We start from the raw sequence: 21,122 nt of genomic DNA, 5'->3' as shown, positions 1-21,122 counted from the left end.
TCCACAAGGGGGCGCTCATTTACAAATTAATTTTGTGTTCATGTACCTGTTAAAATTCGTTTTTTAATTACAGTATTAATATTTTTCTCTGTGACCCATTTTTTTGGTTCACGACCAAACCAAGGGTGGCAACTCAGGGTTTGAAAAACCCCGAACTAGTCCATACAGACTGGCTGCTCAGGACTTCTTCTCACTATGGGAGGAAACAGGAGCACCCGGAGGTAACCCACACAGACACGGGGAGAACATGCAAACTCTACACAGAAAGGACCCGGACCGCTCAGACTGGCTGCTCAGGACTTGAATAACTCCTTTAGAACTAAATATCTCTTGGGTTGATGCCACCCCAGAACCCAAAAAATAGTTGAACAGAAAAGTTATCAACTGATTTAAATCCCAGCTGTCAATATCAATGGCATGCTTTGCCAATAAACCGCAATAACAGGAAGCTCTCTCTCTCTCTCTCTCTCTGGCTCTCTCTCAGCACAAGGAGCTGGAGGAGCGCCCGAGGAGGATGTTGAGGACGATAATTGAAGATGCCTGATGTATAAAAGCTAGCAGTGAAATCCACACTTTAAGAGCTGGAGCAGTCTGTGATTTCAGCAAGTCTATTTCTGTTTTAAAGAGGCACCTTAGGGATGGCAGCATTTAAGATGACACACAAGGTTTCACCGAGACTTCAGTCCTCAGTCAGTACATACAGGGTCGAGTGGGTAGTTTTTTCCAACCTGAGTGGACTAAACAGTCCTGGAGGATTCCATCATCTCCTCACATGATCTTTCAAAACTAAATCTGACTTCAATACAATGTTTTTTGTTATTATTTCTGTTTAATGGAAGTCTTTGTGAGACTTAAACCTCAGGACAGCTGTGATTGTAGATGATTCGAGTGTTTTAGCTGTAATAACAACAACCAGGAGAAGAGTTCACACTGTTCACAGTCATGACGGGAAGCCAGCAGTCAAACCAAAAAGTAAATCAGGACTAATAAACGTAACATTTACAGACGAGCGAAACGGGATGAATGAACTAACGACTGCTCCTAGTTTTGGCCTGTCTGATCATGAAGAACTACAGTACATACCCATCTCCCACTCTCCAGACTTTATAAAGCTGAGCTCTTATAGAGCTGAGGTCAAAAGGTGCAACATCACCCCACCGCTGCGCTGTCTTCACTGGCTTCCTGTAGCTGCCTGTGTTTGCTTGCTTACAAAGCTACCGATTGTGTTTATATATCTTTCAGCTTCGGTTTGATTAGAACATTGTTACTGCGGTTTGTTACAGTCAGTGTGAAGGCGCCCTTTCGAACTCTGGTGTGACCACATGAACTGGCGGGTTTCTGTCTGTTTATAAACACATTCTGGTGTGATTAGTTATATGTATGAACACCAACCATCTAAACAAACCAAACACATGACATGAGGTCATAAGATGCAACACTAAACGCACCACGAGAGAACAGAGCGCATTGAAAACAATTATTATTATAAAGGTAAATGTGCAGAAGGATGAATTTTACCTCTTGTTGAGTTTCCAGTTGGTAAAAATACCAGCAGGTCTACACAACCTCAATAAGTGCATTAACCCCAGTGTGGTGCATCGATCTGGCGACTTGCTTTGCAAAATGTACAACAACTGTCTATCACTGTTTTTAGTTTGATCGTAAATTTGTCATTAACTGGTTAACCAATCACCAATAGATGACAATTACTTCATTGTTGGATTAACACTGTTGGTCTGTTAGCTCCCACAGCTGATGGTTGATTTGAATTGAAAGCAAATCAAGACACATAAGAGCTCAGCCCACTGAGTTGAGACATACCCTCAGTTATTTTTTTAGTAAAATGATGTGGATATTTTCCATCCTGTTCCAGTATAATTTATTAATACATTTATTAGCATTTTAAGGTCATGTTTTACACTTTGGTTCTATTCATGACAGGAACTGTAGTTACGGTTACCCATGATTCATCTGTTTAGGGTTAATGTCAAACACCATCAGGGTCAGTTTTGTATCTCCAATTCACCTTACACATCTTTGTACTTGCGGGAGGAAACCGGAGCTCCTGGAGGAAACCCACACAGACACGGGAATAACATGCAAACTCCAAAAAGACAGGACACAGACATGACCTGTCTATGATAATAATGCGACAAAAACACTCTCGCACCAAAGCAATCACAGGATCTAACAGAGCTGCAGGCAAAGTGCAGCGCAGTCTGACTGATATACCCAATCCTAGACAGAAGAGGTACCACTTCTCTGAGTATGGCACACCGCTGGCTCTGCTGGCATCAGCTGCCGGAGAACAGTGGGTGTGACGGCAATGTGAAATTTCCTGATTTAAATAATACAAGACACATACAATCAGCAACACGGGGTTTGTCAATCCAGAACTATTACTTAAAGCTAAACAGAGCAGAATTCTCTCCCCAATTTCCAACAAGAACTGGCACTTCATGCTCATTTTATTATTTTATTTACCCAGCAGGTCATTTGATTAGAAAATAGCTAAAGAGACTTGATCTGACTCGTCTCCAAGGATCCCTAGTACCAGCATAAACAACCGCCTAGTCCACCTCTCTAGTTTGTTTGCTAGTCCAGGGTTTTTCACCCGAGGGTCGTGAGCCAAAAAATGGGTTGCAGAGAAAAACAATAATCAAATCAAGAAATTCTTTATTTTTTAATGCATTTTCTTCCCATTTTCCTCCCGATTTAGCACACTGAATTTTGTCTTCCGCTGCTGAGAGATAGCAGATTGCATCCGAGGAGAGCACGCCGCTGTACACGCCTCTTCCGACACATGCACCGCCATCCTCTTCTCTCTTCTGCCAATCAGGGTCCTTACACAGCATATGAAGCGCCCATCCACCCACACACAGTCCGGCACCCACCCTGCAGATACGGTGGCCAATTATTATCTGCTGCAGGCACTGCCAATTATGCCCGCCAGATGGCGCCCAGCCGACCGATGGCAACACCAAGTTTCGAACCAAGTTTCGGCGCCGGGGTGGTAGCGGAATATCCCACTGCGCCACCTGGGCGCCCTCAAATCAACACATTTGAACAGAAACAAACACAAAATAAACAGTGGAGGCTTTATGTTACATCTTGTAAACCACGGTGGGACCAGATTGCCAGCATTTTTATTAATTAGGCATAATTCGTTTCATTTTGATGCATTGTTTGTGCTGCCTGGGTAAAAATCATGCACAAAATGTGTTGACAAATGCTGTGCTAGACGATTCACTGCTGATTCATTTCTGTTTGAAGTGTCGTTGATTTTTAACATGGATTGCATACACTCAGAGGAAATGTGTCCGGCTGGCTAGAGTAATCTACCCCCCGTTGCTAGTTGAGACCTCTTGACACACAGTAGTGCTGCATGCAGTTCTTTATGTTAGGCCTAACCTCTATTAGTATTAAAGCTAACGCACATTCCTGGAGTCGCATCTGTCATAAGACTTAAGAACTACCGAGAATTATAAACATTTAATGCAAAGACGTACAGTACGTGTTTATCCAGTCAAAGAAAACGAGCAGTTACAGAATAAGCTAAAATCCTAAGACTGACCTGACACACACGTCTCTTACAGGTGTATGTAAACTTTTGGCTCAACATGTGGAAACCTTTTCCAAACAAGGTAACTCCAGAACCACGGACAGCATCCTTGCTAAGATCATCAATTGTACCAAATAAATGATATGCTTTTGACTTTGTAGCAACAGTTTAAGGAAGGCCATTTCCTGTTCCAACATAACTGTGCCCCTTTGACAAAAAAGACATAAAAAGCCAACAAGCCAGAATGAAGTGAACTGATGCCATTCCACCTCTCACACAAGAAAACAGTTCTTGTAAACCCAGACTTAAACCAGCCAGAGCAAACGTCTGGTTTATAAAATCATCTACAACAAATAGCCAGTGGAAGCACTCTGTAATCCACATTATTTCTGTGGTGAAGGTGTCAGTTACTGTCTATGTTCCCCTTCAGTCAAAACTGCATTCCAATGCACCTTCACAACCCCGGTCAACAAAAACAGACCTAAAAGCTTCGTATGTCTACCTCATACATCACCAAGGACAGGTACAACCACCACAAAGACAAAACCTGTGCGAGACAGAGCCAAAGCCACGCATAAATAATTTGAGACTTTACAATCAGTAGGAAATACAAATCCCACTCAACATGTAAGAAAATAAGGAAGAAAATCACTTATGGTCAAAGCAATTGTTTGTCCTTCTTGAAACACTCTTGTTTATTGTTGCTTCACCCACAGGGAGCTATTGTTATCTGTGCTAACCTTCTCCAAGCCTCTTCAGTAACAGTGCTAGCTATCACCGGTCCAGTTTTCTGCATTTTCTGGGAACTCTGCCGATGTTTAGGCATTTTTCATCCATCATGAGGGAACCACAGAGGATTACAGCTTAACAGACCCACGTTTGAACCCACCAGTTGAGTGGGTGAGGTGCCACTCATGCATTGCCGTTCTCGTTTTGTTCTGGGTTTCCTGTCTTTTCTTTTTTTGAGAAGACTTGGTTATTGCAGGTGCTCTGATTAGCTTTACATTTTGTGCCAACCAGTGAAATAGACTAGAAAAAAAGTTGAAGTTGACTGCATTACATACATGTATATTTCTGACCTTAACTGTGTGTTTAACTTTAAGCAAAGCAAAGAATGGTTAATCTGATTTGCTGAACGCAGCATGGCTAAATAGATACAGTGTATCACAAAAGTGAGTACACCCCTCACATTTCTGCAGATATTTAAGTATATCTTTTCATGGGACAACACTGACAAAATGACACTTTGACACAATGAAAAGTAGTCTGTGTGCAGCTTATATAACAGTGTAAATTTATTCTTCCCTCAAAATAACTCAATATACAGCCATTAATGTCTAAACCACCGGCAACAAAAGTGAGTACACCCCTAAGAGACTACACCCCTAAATGTCCAAATTGAGCACTGCTTGTCATTTTCCCTCCAAAATGTCATGTGATTTGTTAGTGTTACTAGGTCTCAGGTGTGCATAGGGAGCAGGTGTGTTCAATTTAGTAGTACAGCTCTCACACTCTCTCATACTGGTCACTGAAAGTTCCAACATGGCACCTCATGGCAAAGAACTCTCTGAGGATCTTAAAAGACGAATTGTTGCGCTACATGAAGATGGCCAAGGCTACAAGAAGATTGCCAACACCCTGAAACTGAGCTGCAGCACAGTGGCCAAGATCATCCAGTGTTTTAAAAGAGCAGGGTCCACTCAGAACAGACCTCGCATTGGTCGTCCAAAGAAGCTGAGTGCACGTGCTCAGCGTCACATCCAACTGCTGTCTTTAAAAGATAGGCGCAGGAGTGCTGTCAGCATTGCTGCAGAGATTGAAAAGGTGGGGGGTCAGCCTGTCAGTGCTCAGACCATACGCCGCACACTACATCAAATTGGTCTGCATGGCTGTCACCCCAGAAGGAAGCCTCTTCTGAAGTCTCTACACAAGAAAGCCCGCAAACAGTTTGCTGAAGACATGTCAACAAAGGACATGGATTACTGGAACCATGTCCTATGGTCTGATGAGACCAAGATTAATTTGTTTGGTTCAGATGGTCTCAAGCATGTGTGGCGGCAATCAGGTGAGGAGTACAAAGATAAGTGTGTCATGCCTACAGTCAAGCATGGTGGTGGGAATGCCATGGTCTGGGGCTGCATGAGTGCAGCAGGTGTTGGGGAGTTAAACTTCATTGAGGGACACATGAACTCCAATATGTACTGTGAAATACTGAAGCAGAGCATGATCCCCTCCCTCCGGAAACTGGGTCGCAGGGCAGTGTTCCAGCATGATAATGACCCCAAACACACCTCTAAGACGACCACTGCTTTATTGAAGAGGCTGAGGGTAAAGGTGATGGACTGGCCAAGCATGTCTCCAGACCTAAACCCAATAGAACATCTTTGGGGCATCCTCAAGCGGAAGGTGGAGGAGTGCAAAGTCTCGAATATCCGCCAGCTCCGTGATGTCGTCATGGAGGAGTGGAAAAGCATTCTAGTGGCAACCTGTGAAGCTCTGGTAAACTCCATGCCCAGGAGAGTTAAGGCAGTTCTGGGAAATAATGGTGGCCACACAAAATATTGACACTTCAGGAACTTTCACTAAGGGGTGTACTCACTTTTGTTGCCGGTGGTTTAGACATTAATGGCTGTATATTGAGTTATTTTGAGGGAAGAATAAATTTACACTGTTATATAAGCTGCACACAGACGACTTTTCATTGTGTCAAAGTGTCATTTTGTCAGTGTTGTCCCATGAAAAGATATACTTAAATTTCTGCAGAAATGTGAGGGGTGTACTCACTTTTGTGATACACTGTAGATAGATAGATAGATAGATAGATAGATAGATAGATAGATAGATAGATAGATAGACAGACAGACAGACAGACAGACAGACAGACAGACAGATAAATAGATAGATAGACGGGCAGACAGATATACAAACAGACAAATAGATACAGACAGATAGATGGACAGACAGACAGACAGACAGACAGATAAACAGACAGACATAGATAGATAGATAGATAGATAGATAGATAGATAGATAGATAGATAGACAGACAGACAGACAGACAGACAGACAGACAGATAAATAGATAGATAGACGGGCAGACAGATATACAAACAGACAAATAGATACAGACAGATAGATGGACAGACAGACAGACAGACAGACAGATAAACAGACAGACATAGATAGATAGATAGATAGATAGATAGATAGATAGATAGATAGACAGACAGACAGACAGACAGACAGACAGACAGACAGACAGACAGATAAATAGATAGATAGACGGGCAGACAGATATACAAACAGACAAATAGATACAGACAGATAGATGGACAGACAGACAGACAGACAGATAAACAGACAGACATAGATAGATAGATAGATAGATAGATAGATAGATAGATAGATAGATAGATAGATAGATAGATAGATAGATAGATAGATAGACACATAGACAGATACATAGATAGACAGACAGACAGATGGACAGCCAGCTAGATAGATAGATAGATAGATAGATAGATAGATAGATAGATAGATAGATAGATAGATAGATAGATAGATAGATAGATAGACAGTGATGCTATGTTCATCAGCATGAGTCCAATGTCATTTCAGAACTAAAAAGCGGTTCGTCATGCAGAAATGAACCTCGTGGTCACTGTAAGTAACGTTTATCTGTAACTCAGTGGAGCTCAGAGTTATTATAGCGTCAAGCACAAATTAAAGATGAAGGACACCTACAAGGACGTCACATTAGCTGACATGAGCGGGATGGACGTCAGAGCGATGCGCACACACTGGAGATCCAGTTCGATGCACTGGCACCGAGTCGGGAAGTGCTGCAGCACTGTGAGACACAGATAAAGAAGAAAACCAGAGAATCACAATCAAGTGCAGAGAATAACAAACAATTATTATTATTAAATCAGGGTTTTGTTCAGTCTTTTTATTACTGATTCAGTTCCAGCCCGCCTACAACAAGGGGCTGTTTTTAAATGTCCAAGCTTTGAAGAGTTTACACGGTTTTACTTTAAAACATCTGCAAGACGAAAAACAGAACAGCTGGACTAAGTACATCACCGTGCCTGGAACATGCAGAGATTTATCATCTACTGTCTGTTTTATTGATTTATCGTGGTCAAGGTCACGGTGGGTCTCAAACATTTGGCAAAAGGTGGAAAACACATCGTAGGGGTCGCCAGTCCATTATAGGACACACACACACACACACACACACACACACACACACACACACTAGGGCTATTTCTAGTAGCTTCAACTGGCCTGACTGCATGTCTTTGGGAAAAAAAAACATGCAGACATGGGGAGAACATGCAAACTACACACAAAAAGGGCCCAGACCATTCCACCCAGGAATCGAACCCAGGACCTTCTTGGTGTAAGGCAACAGTGCTACCCACTGAGCCACTTCCAGTCTGTAGCAGCATTACAGAGAAAGCCCATGATTTACTATAGAAATGCCAATAATAATTAATTAATAATTATTAATAATTTTACAGACACAGTGATGTCACAGGTGGTTGGGGTGGCACAGCGGTCTATTACACAAGCCCACCACCATCGTGATCCAGGTTAGAATCTTAGCAGGTCCTATTGACTTTACGATTGGCTTTGTCTGAGAAGGGGAATGCCCAAAGCCTGGTGATGGATTGGCTCACTGTCTGGGGCGTATTTCTGTTCATCCTACCGGACCTACAGCAACCCTGACCAGGTCAAGGTGTTGGTGAAAATGAAATGAACAAAATTAATTATACAAATAAAAAACAGTGATGTCACTGCCGCAGTTATGAGGAATCCCTACAGCCTCCCCAACTCAGACCAGCCAATCACTGTCCAGGTAAACGCCCGGCCGAATGTTATAATAAAAGTGGTAAATGAGGTTACGTGGTCTTACAGCAGTCAGTGGGCACGTCGAGGGGAAAAGGTCTTTTGATCGTCCGGTCAAAGAAATCTGCCCAGCCGCTGTTATCACCTGCAGAGACAAAGAGAAGATTAGTAATGTGGTGTGAACGGTTTAATAGTCCATACATATAAAGGTCAGACACGTACAGATGCAGATACGTGTACGGTGTAGCAGAGCAGGTATTATTTAGGTGGTGGATCATTCTCAGCACTGCAGTGACACTGACATGGTGGTGGTGTGTTAGTGTGTGTTGTGCTGGTATGAGTGGATCAGACACAGCAGTGCTGCTGGAGGTTTTAAATACCATGTCCACTCACTGTCCACTCTATTAGACACTCCTACCTAGTTGGTCCACCTTGTAGATGTAAAGTCAGAGATGATCGCTCATCTATTGCTGCAGTTGGAGTTGGTCTTCTAGACCTCATCTTCTAGACCTTCATCAGTGGTCACAGGACGCTGCCCATAGGGCCCCCGTGTACCGCGTCCCAGCACAACACACACTAACACACCACCTCCATGTCATTGTCACTGCAGTGCTAAGAATGATCCACCACCCAAATAATACCTGCTCTGTAGTGGTTCTGTGGGGGTCCTGACTAGAGATGCATGAGTACCGATACTGGTATTGAGTATTTGCCCGATACCGTGCTCATTAACTCGTACTCGCAAACGAGGCTCCGATACCAAACATCCGATACCGTGTGCCTAGTGCACGTTGCTGCGTTATGCCTAGTTCACACTACACGATTTCTGCCCTGATTTTCGCTCGGCGACTGGTCAGCGCTAGATTTGCCGGCTCAGGAGCAACTCGGCATTCGCTCGGCAATCAAAACTCGGCTCTCGATCGCTAAGTGTGAACTATCCAACAACTCGATCCGACCGGCTCGCCGAGCACTCGGCGACCGGATCGAGTTTTCTAGCACGTCAGATATCTGATCCAATAGGTATTGGTATCGGTATCGGCAAGTACAAAAATACATGTACTTGTAAAAAATGGTATTAATGCATCCCTAGTCCTGACTATTGAAGAACAGGGTGAAAGCAGCTTAAAAAAGTATGTAGAGAAACAGATGGACTACAGTCAGTAATTGTAGAACTACAAAGTGCTTCTATGTGGTAAGTGGAGCTGATAAAATAGACAGTGAGTGTAGAAACCAGGAGGTGGTTTTAATGTTATGGCTGATGTATGTCAAATACACATGTATTAAACTTTTGACCTTGACCCACACACACACTCTAATGTCAAAACTAAGCAATATTTTACAGCGCTAAACATCATTCCACAGTTTCTGCATCTGATTAGCATTAGCTCTCCCAAACACAACATGAACGATAGCCGAGTGTCGCTACATCTGGTTCACATACAGCCGAGGACTGACTGAGATGAACTCATGTGAATTATAAACTCGACCTTTACGAAACCGTATCTCAGAAAAATACGGTCCAGAACTTTCAGCACAGACTTGTAATCCAACATGAGGATTAAATACAGCCGGCTGCGTCTGGATGGTTTCTGGCTCCGACTGTAAACGCCACGAGAACCTCACAAGGCTGTTTTTGATAAACAATACACGTCATCATTGCTATAACTAAAAACTTGTGCTAAATTTGAGATGCTGTTCACTATATGTCCACTATATGGCCAAACGTATTTGGAGAGCTGGCCAAGAGCTTGTTGAACATCCAATTAAAAAAACTGTAGATTTTTTTCATATTTTTATAGAGCTGCTTTGTGCACATCAACTCTATTAAACATCTTTGTGATTAACTGAAATATTGCACATCAGACCTTCATGAATAAATAAACACTTCAGCAATTGTTATTATTTTATTAGGATTTTAAGGTCATGTTTTACACTTTGGTTACATTCATGACAGGACAGGTAGTTACTCATTACACAAGATTCATCAGTTCACAAGGTTATATCAAACACAGTCATGGACAATTTTGTATCTCCAGTTCACCTCACTTGCATCTTTGGACCTTGGGAACAAACCCACACAGACACAGGGAGAACATGCAAACTTCATACAGAAAGGACCCAAACTGCCCCACCTGGGGATCGAATCCAGGACCTTCTTGCTGTGAGGCCACAGTCCTACCCATCGGCTCTGCCCCCCTCCAAATTTGGATAAAATAAAATATTGGAATTAACTTTTAAAGCTCAAACTTACTATGAATATTATTAATGTGTTTTGTGGGTCGTCTGTTTATTGTGCCTGAAGCTGGTTAATGGCTATTAAAAGCAGCTGATCCAGATGAGAAGAGCAAAGAAACATAAAAGCAAATATTAGGGGGGTGTATTTATATTTTTGACCCAGATGTTACCACATACAACACATACAACAGACGTCTATCACATCACTATCATTTAAATACAGAAAAAGAACATAAACAGTTTGAATCTTACTACTGTCAGGACTAATCTCGTAGAGTGTGATGGATCAGGAGTGTGTGTGTGTGTGTGTGTGTGTGTGTGTGTGTGTGTGTACCCACCACAGTGCTCCTCGTCGGCTCCGTTCGGACAGTCTTCATGGCCGTTACAGTGCAACAGCTGCGGCAGACACACACTCACGTTTCCACACGGGAAGTGTCCGAGCGGGCAGATCTCAGGCTGCAGCTGAGTACCATCCAACCCTGCCGCTGAAACACACACATACACACACATTGTCGTTTACATACAAATCACCATAATGGGGCGTCAAATTCAGCTGCCCAATACTCAAGAGTGCTCTTAGTTTCATATGAATATGTATGAAGATACATACACACAGACAAGCAATATTTACATATTATTGTTAACACAGTCATGAACCACTAACAGGTTGTTGGGCGGCCAAGACTCACTGATGCCAAAGGAAATAAAGACTATGGCAAAGGAGCTACTGTTGCTCAAATTATAGATCATTTTAATCCTGTGATGATGTAAATGTGTCGTAACACACATAATTAAACCCTGTGTGTATAATGCTTTGTTGTTACAGGCCAGTCAAAATGCCCCTGCAATGGGCAGACAGGCACTGAAACTGGACGACAAAGCAATGGAAGAAGATCGGCTGGTTGGACAATCCTGCTTTCTCCAAGTGTGCATCGTTTACCTGCAAAAGAGATGCATGTACACCAGGATGAGCTTTTTGACCCCACAATGCACAGGAGCTGAAGTAACAGCCTCAGTATCTATCAAAAGTGGCCCAAGGAAGAAACAGTGGTAAACCGGTGACAGGGTCATGGGCGGCCAAGGCTCACTGATGCATGTTGGGAGCAAAAACTGGCCTGATCTGGTCTGATCCAACAGACGAGCTACTGTAGCTCAAATTACTGAAGAAGTTAATGCTGGTTCTGATAGAAAGGGTGTCAGAATACACAGTGTAGTTTGTTAATATTGGGGCAGCGAAAGGGGGACCAACACAATATTAGGAAGGTGGTCATAATGTTATGCCTGATCGGTGTATACTACACAGCCAAATGCTTGGACATGCATTAAAAAGTACATGGAAGAGTGGTTGCTTTTAACAGGTTAAACAGAAAACCTAAGCAGTCATCTCACGCTTAAAAGAACTATTTCCTGACGGTCAGAAGGTCAAAAAAACACACACACAGGTAACACTATTCACAGTCAAGCATACTTTACCCTGCCATAGGTTTAGTGTCTGCAATGCAAGAATAATAAAAATAATAATAATAATAATAATAATAAAAGTGGTAAATTTCCCAGAAGTGGATGACTTAACAAAAACATCCTTTAAAAATTCAGTGGTGATTCATCCAGAAAGCCATAAAAAGCTCAGACAAACATCTACAGAACAGCAGGCCTCACTTAGTATCAGGGCTCTCAAGTCTCACGCATTGAGCGTGAGACACACGCATTTCAACAAGCTCACACGCCCCACATGGTATTTCTCACGCTGAGAAATGATTAACTTCACCGCACAGAAATGACTATATCCTATCCTACAAACGAGTCAAAGGCAGACTACTCTGCGCTCATACAGCCGTCTTGAATTAGCGACCTATCGGCTAATCAGAAAATAGAATTTCTCAGCCAATCAGAAAATAGAATTTCTTGTTGCTGGGTGAGGAGTTCCTGGACTACCAGTTGATGGACATCCCTATGCCCCAAGACCCAGTCATGTTTGACATTGTATATACAGTGTATCACAAAAGTGAGTACACCCCTCACATTTCTGCAAATATTTTATTATATCTTTTTATGGGACAACACTATAGAAATAAAACTTGGATATAACTTAGAGTAGTCAGTGTACAACTTGTATAGCAGTGTAGATTTACTGTCTTCTGAAAATAACTCAACACACAGCCATTAATGTCTAAATAGCTGGCAACATAAGTGAGTACACCCCACAGTGAACATGTCCAAATTGTGCCCAAAGTGTCAATATTTCTGTGTGACCACCATTATTATCCAGCACTGCCTTAACCCTCCTGGGCATGGAATTCACCAGAGCTGCACAGGTTGCTACTGGAATCCTCTTCCACTCCTCCATGATGACATCACGGAGCTGGTGGATGTTAGACACCTTGAACTCCTCCACCTTCCACTTGAGGATGCGCCACAGGTGCTCAATTGGGTTTAGTCCATCACCTTTACCTTCAGCTTCCTCAGCAAGGCAGTTGTCATCTTGGAGGTTGTGTTTGGGGTCGTTATCTTGTTGGAAAACTGCCATGAGGCCCAGTTTTCGAAGGGAGGGGATCATGCTCTGTTTCAGAATGTCACAGTACATGTTGGAATTCATGTTTCCCTCAATGAACCACAGCTCTCCAGTGCCAGCAACACTCATGCAGCCCAAGACCATGATGCTACCACCACCATGCTTGACTGTAGGCAAGATACAGTTGTCTTGGTACTTCTCACCAGGGCGCCGCCACACATGCTGGACACCATCTGAGCCAAACAAGTTTATCTTGGTCTCGTCAGACCACAGGGCATTCCAGTAATCCATGTTCTTGGACTGCTTGTCTTCAGCAAACTGTTTGCGGTCTTTCTTGTGCATCAGCTTCCTTCTGGGATGACGACCATGCAGACCGAGTTGATGCAGTGTGCGGCGTATGGTCTGAGCACTGACAGGCTGACCTCCCACGTCTTCAACCTCTGCAGCAATGCTGGCAGCACTCATGTGTCTATTTTTTAAAGCCAACCTCTGGATATGACGCCGAACACGTGGACTCGACTTCTTTGGTCGACCCTGGCGAAGCCTGTTCCGAGTGGAACCTGTCCTGGAAAACCACTGTATGACCTTGGCCACCATGCTGTAGCTCAGTTTCAGGGTGTTAGCAATCTTCTTATAGCCCAGGCCATCTTTGTGGAGAGCAACAATTCTATTTCTCACATCCTCAGAGAGTTCTTTGCCATGAGGTGCCATGTTGAATATCCAGTGGCCAGTATGAGAGAATTGTACCCAAAACACCAAATTTAACAGCCCTGCTCCCCATTTACACCTGGGACCTTGACACATGACACCAGGGAGGGACAACGACACATTTGGGCACAATTTGGACATGTTCACTGTGGGGTGTACTCACTTATGTTGCAGCTATTTAAACATTAATGTCTGTGTGTTGAGTTATTTTCAGAAGACAGTAAATCTACACTGCTATACAAGTTGTACACTGACTACTCTAAGTTATATCCAAGTTTCATGTCTATAGTGTTGTCCCATGAAAAGATATAATGAAATATTTGCAGAAATGTGAGGGGTGTACTCACTTTTGTGATACACTGTATATATATATATATATATATATATATATATATATATATATATACAAGAAATATTCAGCACACGCCCATTGACATGAGCAACTTAATAACTGCAAAACTATGTAGGAGTGTAATTAGGCTTCCTTGGTTAATTTTTTTTCAAAGGTGACTGGTATGAGAGAGGGTTTTTTCCATGGTGGGGCTTAATAAAACCAAAACCAGGAACGTGTTTGGCGCTGGATGGAACTCATTAATGGACATTGAACCACAGTGCTTTAAATGGGAGAACATCGGTCATCAAGGCATCAAAATCTGCCACAAACACTTACAACACACAACATCACTCATAAACACAAACACACACAGAGGGACAGAATAACCACCACTGTTCAAGGGGCCCATTTGTTTTTCTTTATTTAATTTGTCTGTTGTCTTTTTGTTTGTTTAGAAAGGCATAGCTAAAACAATTTATTTAATATTACAGATTTTAGTGTAAAGTGAAGAGACAATGACCACTGCTGTTCAAGGGGTCCATTTCAGGCAAATTGTGTTTATGCTGATGGGACACTGGGAGGGACCGCACACCTGTAACCTCCGGGGAAAGGGACATCGACAGAACAACCTCTGACAACACCCCCAACAAAATCCCAATAAAGTGAAGTGAAGTGTGTGTGTGTGTGGATCACAGAAAAATCCTCTCAGTTGTTTTAGTTTGATGCTTTAAATCTTTTGTTTTTATAATTCTCTGCCAGTTTTATTAGCGAACGATTAGCATAAATCAATACTATGCTCAGATCAAGCACATTAAATTTTAAATACTGTAGTTTAAAATGCATGGTCTGTTTTAATAACTGTGTGTTTAATACACACACACATACACACACACAGATGTGAACAGAAAGCTGGCCCATGTCAGTCAGGGTGCCAGTCCTGTACAAATCCATCATATTTAATGGCGCAATGAGTGCATTGGAATTTCTACCCCTTTATGGGTCGACCTGACCAAGGTTACTGCCACGTAGGTGCACCTTATCCAGATCTCAGATGTTTCTAAAGGCCTGAGGTTCTTAGTTCTGGTGAAGGAAAATAGTAAAGCTACAGTGTGTGTTAGGGATGTAATGATGCACCACGATTCAAATCGATTTGACATGTAAAATGAATCGATATTCACTTTAAACAGCAGAGGGCGCTGGCGCTATACACCTCGCCTGGTTGACGTCACTGGCGCTATACGCCTGGTTTTTCAGCCAATTTGGGCATAACTCAAAATTGTTTTGCATAGTTTGTACCTACCTCAGAAATAAAAGGGCATTCATTATTTAGATCAATAAAAGGTCATCACAAATACAGTATTTTTTTTTTTTTTAAGAGAAATAATAAAATGCACAGATCTACTATTAAATACAAACATGTACAATAATTACAAACATCTACAATAAATACACAGATCTACTATTAAATACAAACATCTACTACAATAAATACACAGATCTACTATTAAATACAAACATCTACTACAATAAATACACAGATCTACTGTACAATAGATACAAACATGTAAAATTAATACAAACATCTACAATATACACACATAATAAAAATAATAAAAGGAAACTTTTTTTGTCATAATTTGTCTTCAATTTCAGTTTTAAAAAGTTGGGTAACTTTTAGAACAGTATTGACATCATGTACAGAGTGAGCTTAATAAAAAACTCGCTTGCTAAGTTTGGCATGAAGAACTGCGACTGCAGCACTGACCCCAACCCCTGGAGGCTGGGACGAACTAGAATGCCAGCTGTAAGCACTAAGTGCTCTCACATAAATGGTTTATGGTTGAATTGTTTTCTTGTGGCCATGTTCCAAAATCTAGTGAAAACCCTCTCCTGAAGAGTAAGAGAGGTCAGTGGGTAAAGATTTGGCACGTAATTTAACTCATTTACTTATAAAAACTGCAATCACTAAGAGGAAAATAAATGTTAAATAAACATAAACATTACACACTTTATTGAGATGTGGATTTGATTTAAATGGGTATAACTGCACCCAGCTGCAGGTTTTATAAATATGTATATAAAAGCTTTGTGTGCCTGGATTTGGGCAGTTTATTCCACTCTTCACACACAAGCTCCATCAGATTGGATGTGAGCAACAGTGAACTGCCATCCTCACATATTTTTATAGCTTTTTGATAAGGATTCAGGTCTGGTCTTTGGCGGGGCTACTCAAGACCTCCAGTGTTGTTTTGGCTAAATGCTTTGGGTCATTGTCATATTGAAAGTCTGAGTGTGTGAGAGGGAGAACATGCAAACTACATGGAAAGAAGCTGGACCTCCCCACCCTGGGAGGTGACAGCTCTACTCACTTTGCCACCTTGTTACCAGCTGGTTTGACATCCTGTTCCAAACAACTGCCGGTGTTTCTGTAGACATTTTTATAACATCACTGGTGAGATCAGTCTCTGACTGATTACAAGGATTTTCAGTCACACAGTGGTCAGACCTGTACAGGTCATTTTTTGTTTCTAAATTCTCCACACATTCTCTATTGGGGACAGGTCAGGACTGCATGCAGGCCAGTCCAGTACCCATACTCTGTTCTTCTGCAGCCATGCCTTTGTAATGAGTGCAGCAGGTGGTTTTGCATGGACGTCCCTGGAAAAGACGATGTCTTGAAGGCAGCACATGTTGCTCTAAGATCTCAGTGTACTTTTCTGCATTAATGCTGCATCACAGATGTGTAAATGACCTTTACCAAGGGCACTGACACGCCCCATACCATGACAGACCCTGGCACTGACACACCCCCATACCATGATAGACCCTGGTACTGACACACCCCCATACCATGATAGACCCTGGCACTGACACCCCCCCATACCATGACAGACCCTGACACTGACACACCCCCATACCATGACAGACCCTGGCACTGACACACCCCCATACCATGACAGACCCTGGCACTGACACCCCCCCATACCATGACAGACCCTGACACTGACACACCCCCATACCATGACAGACCCTGACACTGACACCCCCCCCATACCATGACAGACCCTGACACTGACACCCCCCCCATACCATGACAGACCCTGACACTGACACCCCCCCATACCATGATAGACCCTGGTACTGACACACCCCCATACCATGACAGACCCTGGCACTGACACCCCCCCATACCATGACAGACCCTGACACTGACACACCCCCATACCATGACAGACCCTGACACTGACACCCCCCCCCATACCATGACAGACCCTGACACTGACACCCCCCCATACCATGACAGACCCTGGCACTGACACACCCCCATACCATGACAGACCCTGACACTGACACACCCCCATACCATGACAGACCCTGACACTGACACACCCCCATACCATGACAGACCCTGGCACTGACACACTCCCATACCATGACAGACCCTGGCACTGACCCACTCCCATACCATGACAGACCCTGGCACTGACACGCCCCCATACCATGATAGACCCTGGTACTGACACACCCCCATACCATGACAGACCCTGGCACTGACACACCCCCATACCATGACAGACCCTGGCACTGACCCACTCCCATACCATGACAGACCCTGGCACTGACACGCCCCCATACCATGATAGACCCTGGTACTGACACAGCCCCATACCATGATAGACCCTGGTACTGACACACCCCCATACCATGACAGACCCTGGTACTGACACACCCCCATACCATGACAGACCCTGACACTGACACACTCCCATACCATGACAGACCCTGACACTGACACACCCCCATACCATGACAGACCCTGACACTGACACACTCCCATACCATGACAGACCCTGACACTGACACACTCCCATACCATGACAGACCCTGACACTGACACACTCCCATACCATGACAGACCCTGGCACTGACACACCCCCATACCATGACAGACCCTGACACTGACACACTCCCATACCATGACAGACCCTGACACTGACACACTCCCATACCATGACAGACCCTGGCACTGACACACCCCCATACCATGACAGACCCTGGCACTGACACACCCCATACCATGACAGACCCTAACACTGACACACCCCCATACCATGACAGACCCTGGCACTGACCCACTCCCATACCATGACAGACCCTGGCACTGACACACCCCCATACCATGACAGACCCTGGCACTGACACACCCCCATACCATGACAGACCCTGGCACTGACACGCCCCCATACCATGACAGACCCTGGCACTGACACAACCCCATACCATGACAGACCCTGACACTGACCCACTCCCATACCATGACAGACCCTGGCACTGACCCACTCCCATACCATGACAGACCCTGGCACTGACACAGCTCATACCATGACAGACCCTGGCACTGACCCACTCCCATACCATGACAGACCCTGACACTGACACACCCCCATACCATGACAGACCCTGACACTGACACACCCCCATACCATGACAGACCCTGACACTGACACAGCTCATACCATGACAGACCCTGACACTGACACACCCCCATACCATGACAGACCCTGACACTGACACAGCTCATACCATGACAGACCCTGACACTGCCCCATACCATGACAGACCCTGATACTGGGTGTCGCTGAGATTGAGGGGGGAACAGTGTCTACATTTCATTACAGAAGGACCCCTGAGGACAGGAGCATTATTATTTAAAATGTACTCATTTATGATGCCTTCAACATACACTATATGGCCAAAAATATTTGTACACATGACCATGAGCTTGCTGGGCATTCCAAGTTAAGCACAAAAAAATCCGCCACATCTTCACGATTAAGAAGCGTAAGGAAACAATAAAGAAGTAAAACCAAAATGCAGGTGCACATTATTTTTATAAATTTTTTACTATTTTGAATTGTATTTCAGTGTTTTTATATTATATTTGTGTTATTTTCAGTGTCAAAAACCGCCCCATTATTTTACATTAGCCTAAAATATATGCAGCTCCACAGGACCATGGACGCATTAACAGGTTTCCCCAAACATCCTTATTGACAAAAAAACCTTAAAACTCAACGTCTTTTAAACTCAACACCATTCCCAGAACCAACTGACGTCAAGTTTTAAGCTACCGCTGTATTCCTATATTGTCTGGTTGTCAGGGTAGCAGCAGGTCTGGTACCACCAGGAAACACGGTGCAAGAGAGAAATACCAGGAATGGACAGGGCACTGCCGCCAATCCTTCCCTACCCTCAGTCAGGGCTAATCATGTCTGTGTGCCGGCTGATAGCGCTGCTGAGATTCAAACCCGGGGCCAGCGCCAGCCTTGGAAGAATCTGTTTATATATTTTCATACAAACACTGTAGCCTACATGGTACACATCATCTTTTTATATAGCATTTGCTAAGTATGCAGCAATAATAAAAGTCAGTTCTCATCCAAATCTCCATATTTATCATCCTCTAAAGAAGTGAAGATGAAAAAAATGCCCCAGCATCCCACCAGAATAATTCGGGACTTGTATGAGAGCGTTCAGTGAAGGACTGTGCCGGTATCCTCTGTATTTCTGCTGCTCCTGAAGCTCCTGAGTTAAAAAATCAAGTGAGTTTTATTGGTTGGTGTTGGAACCACGTTGTGCAGGAAAAAGCTCAGGTCTCAGTTTTCCTTTATAACTCCACTCTCATTAAAATTCTCCTCAGCCACGGAAAGTAAAAAAAATGGTCTCCAGGATAAGCAGCAATATCAGAAAGTGTTAAGGACTTCCTGCCCCGAGGAAACGCTGCATCAGTTTTGATTGGTCTCCACTGAGTCCAGATCCACCCTGACACTGCCTGATCATTATCAGCAGCACCAGCTCCATCTTCATGAACTCATTAGTGATCTGATTTATCCTCCTTCTGTTTCCTCCCGTGTTTTATAAAGTTCTGTCAGTATTACCTGCGGAATAAGAAATAAAATTTGATATTTTTTCTCCCTGACCTTCATTAGAAACGCCACACTAATACTGAGCGGGTCTCCTCGGCTCTCGGAACAGCCTCGGCTCTTGGAGTGCTGGAAACTTTCCTTTGAGATTTGAATCCATGCTGGCATAATGGCATCAAATAACTCCTGCAAATCTCTTCTTCTATCACATCAAATCTCATGGATATCTTAATACAGTAGATACAGATCTGGTGACTTCAGAGATCATCAAATAACACCAAACCCACTGTCATGTTCCTTCAACCAGTTTCAGATGACCTGTGCTTTGTGACATGGTGCAGTATTAAGTCAGAGGTATACAAGATGTTAATTTGTGGTCATAAGTTAAGTTCATACTCAGATTTGACTTCTGTGACACTTAAACCAGGCTTGGTTGATATAAGGAAGCCCAATGTGGCCAGGAACTCCCTCACTATAGCATAACCACCCATCTGAACTGTTAACACCAAAAAGCTTGGGTCAGTAAATACACTTCTGCCCAGTGTAGCCTCGTTTTCTCTATTTTTGGCTGACAGGATTGGATACACGTGTGGTTTTTTCCATTGTAGCCCAACAAGTCTGGCTATTTTATCTGACCTCTCCCATTGACCTATTTTCAGTGTTTAGAAGTTGACCAAAGAGAAGCCCATGATTTAAAATCAGCAACTTAATTATTGTTGATTAAAGAAATACAGGAGCAGAGAGCTGCCACCTCTTAGCCTTTATTTATTTATTTTATTAGGATTTTAATGTCATGTCTAACAAACTTATTGGTTACATTCATAACAGGACAGGTAATAACAGCTCACTGTGTTTCACACGGACGACTTACTCCTGCACAACACGTTCATGCTGTAAGCAGGTGATGTGAAGAAGCCGAGGGCTCCATCCTAAATCTCATACTTAAACAGAACTTAACAGGACTTAAACCGGGTACTTTTCGCGTACAGTTCAATT

General features: G+C 43.3%; 1 protein-coding gene across 1 annotated transcript in view; it reads right to left on the bottom strand.

The window, feature by feature from the left end:
- The window catches only part of rxfp2b (relaxin family peptide receptor 2b), a 56,090-nt gene extending 35,796 nt beyond the window's left edge, over nt 1-20,294 (bottom strand). Inside the window, exons 1-6 of the mRNA XM_063017325.1 lie at nt 20,184-20,294; nt 19,707-19,788; nt 14,802-14,833; nt 10,987-11,110; nt 8,481-8,558; nt 7,307-7,412 (exon numbers count right to left, since the gene is read on the bottom strand). Coding sequence (XP_062873395.1) covers nt 7,307-7,412; nt 8,481-8,558; nt 10,987-11,110; nt 14,802-14,833; nt 19,707-19,788; nt 20,184-20,294 — 533 coding nt within the window. The remainder of the gene's footprint in view (nt 1-7,306; nt 7,413-8,480; nt 8,559-10,986; nt 11,111-14,801; nt 14,834-19,706; nt 19,789-20,183) is intronic.
- Nucleotides 20,295-21,122: the final 828 nt, after the last annotated feature.

This window comes from Trichomycterus rosablanca, chromosome 20 (assembly GCF_030014385.1).
Source record: "Trichomycterus rosablanca isolate fTriRos1 chromosome 20, fTriRos1.hap1, whole genome shotgun sequence".
Lineage (NCBI taxonomy): Eukaryota > Metazoa > Chordata > Actinopteri > Siluriformes > Trichomycteridae > Trichomycterus > Trichomycterus rosablanca.
The sequence above is the reverse complement of the archived record's forward strand: the minus strand, read 5'-3'. Positions and strand labels throughout refer to the sequence as shown.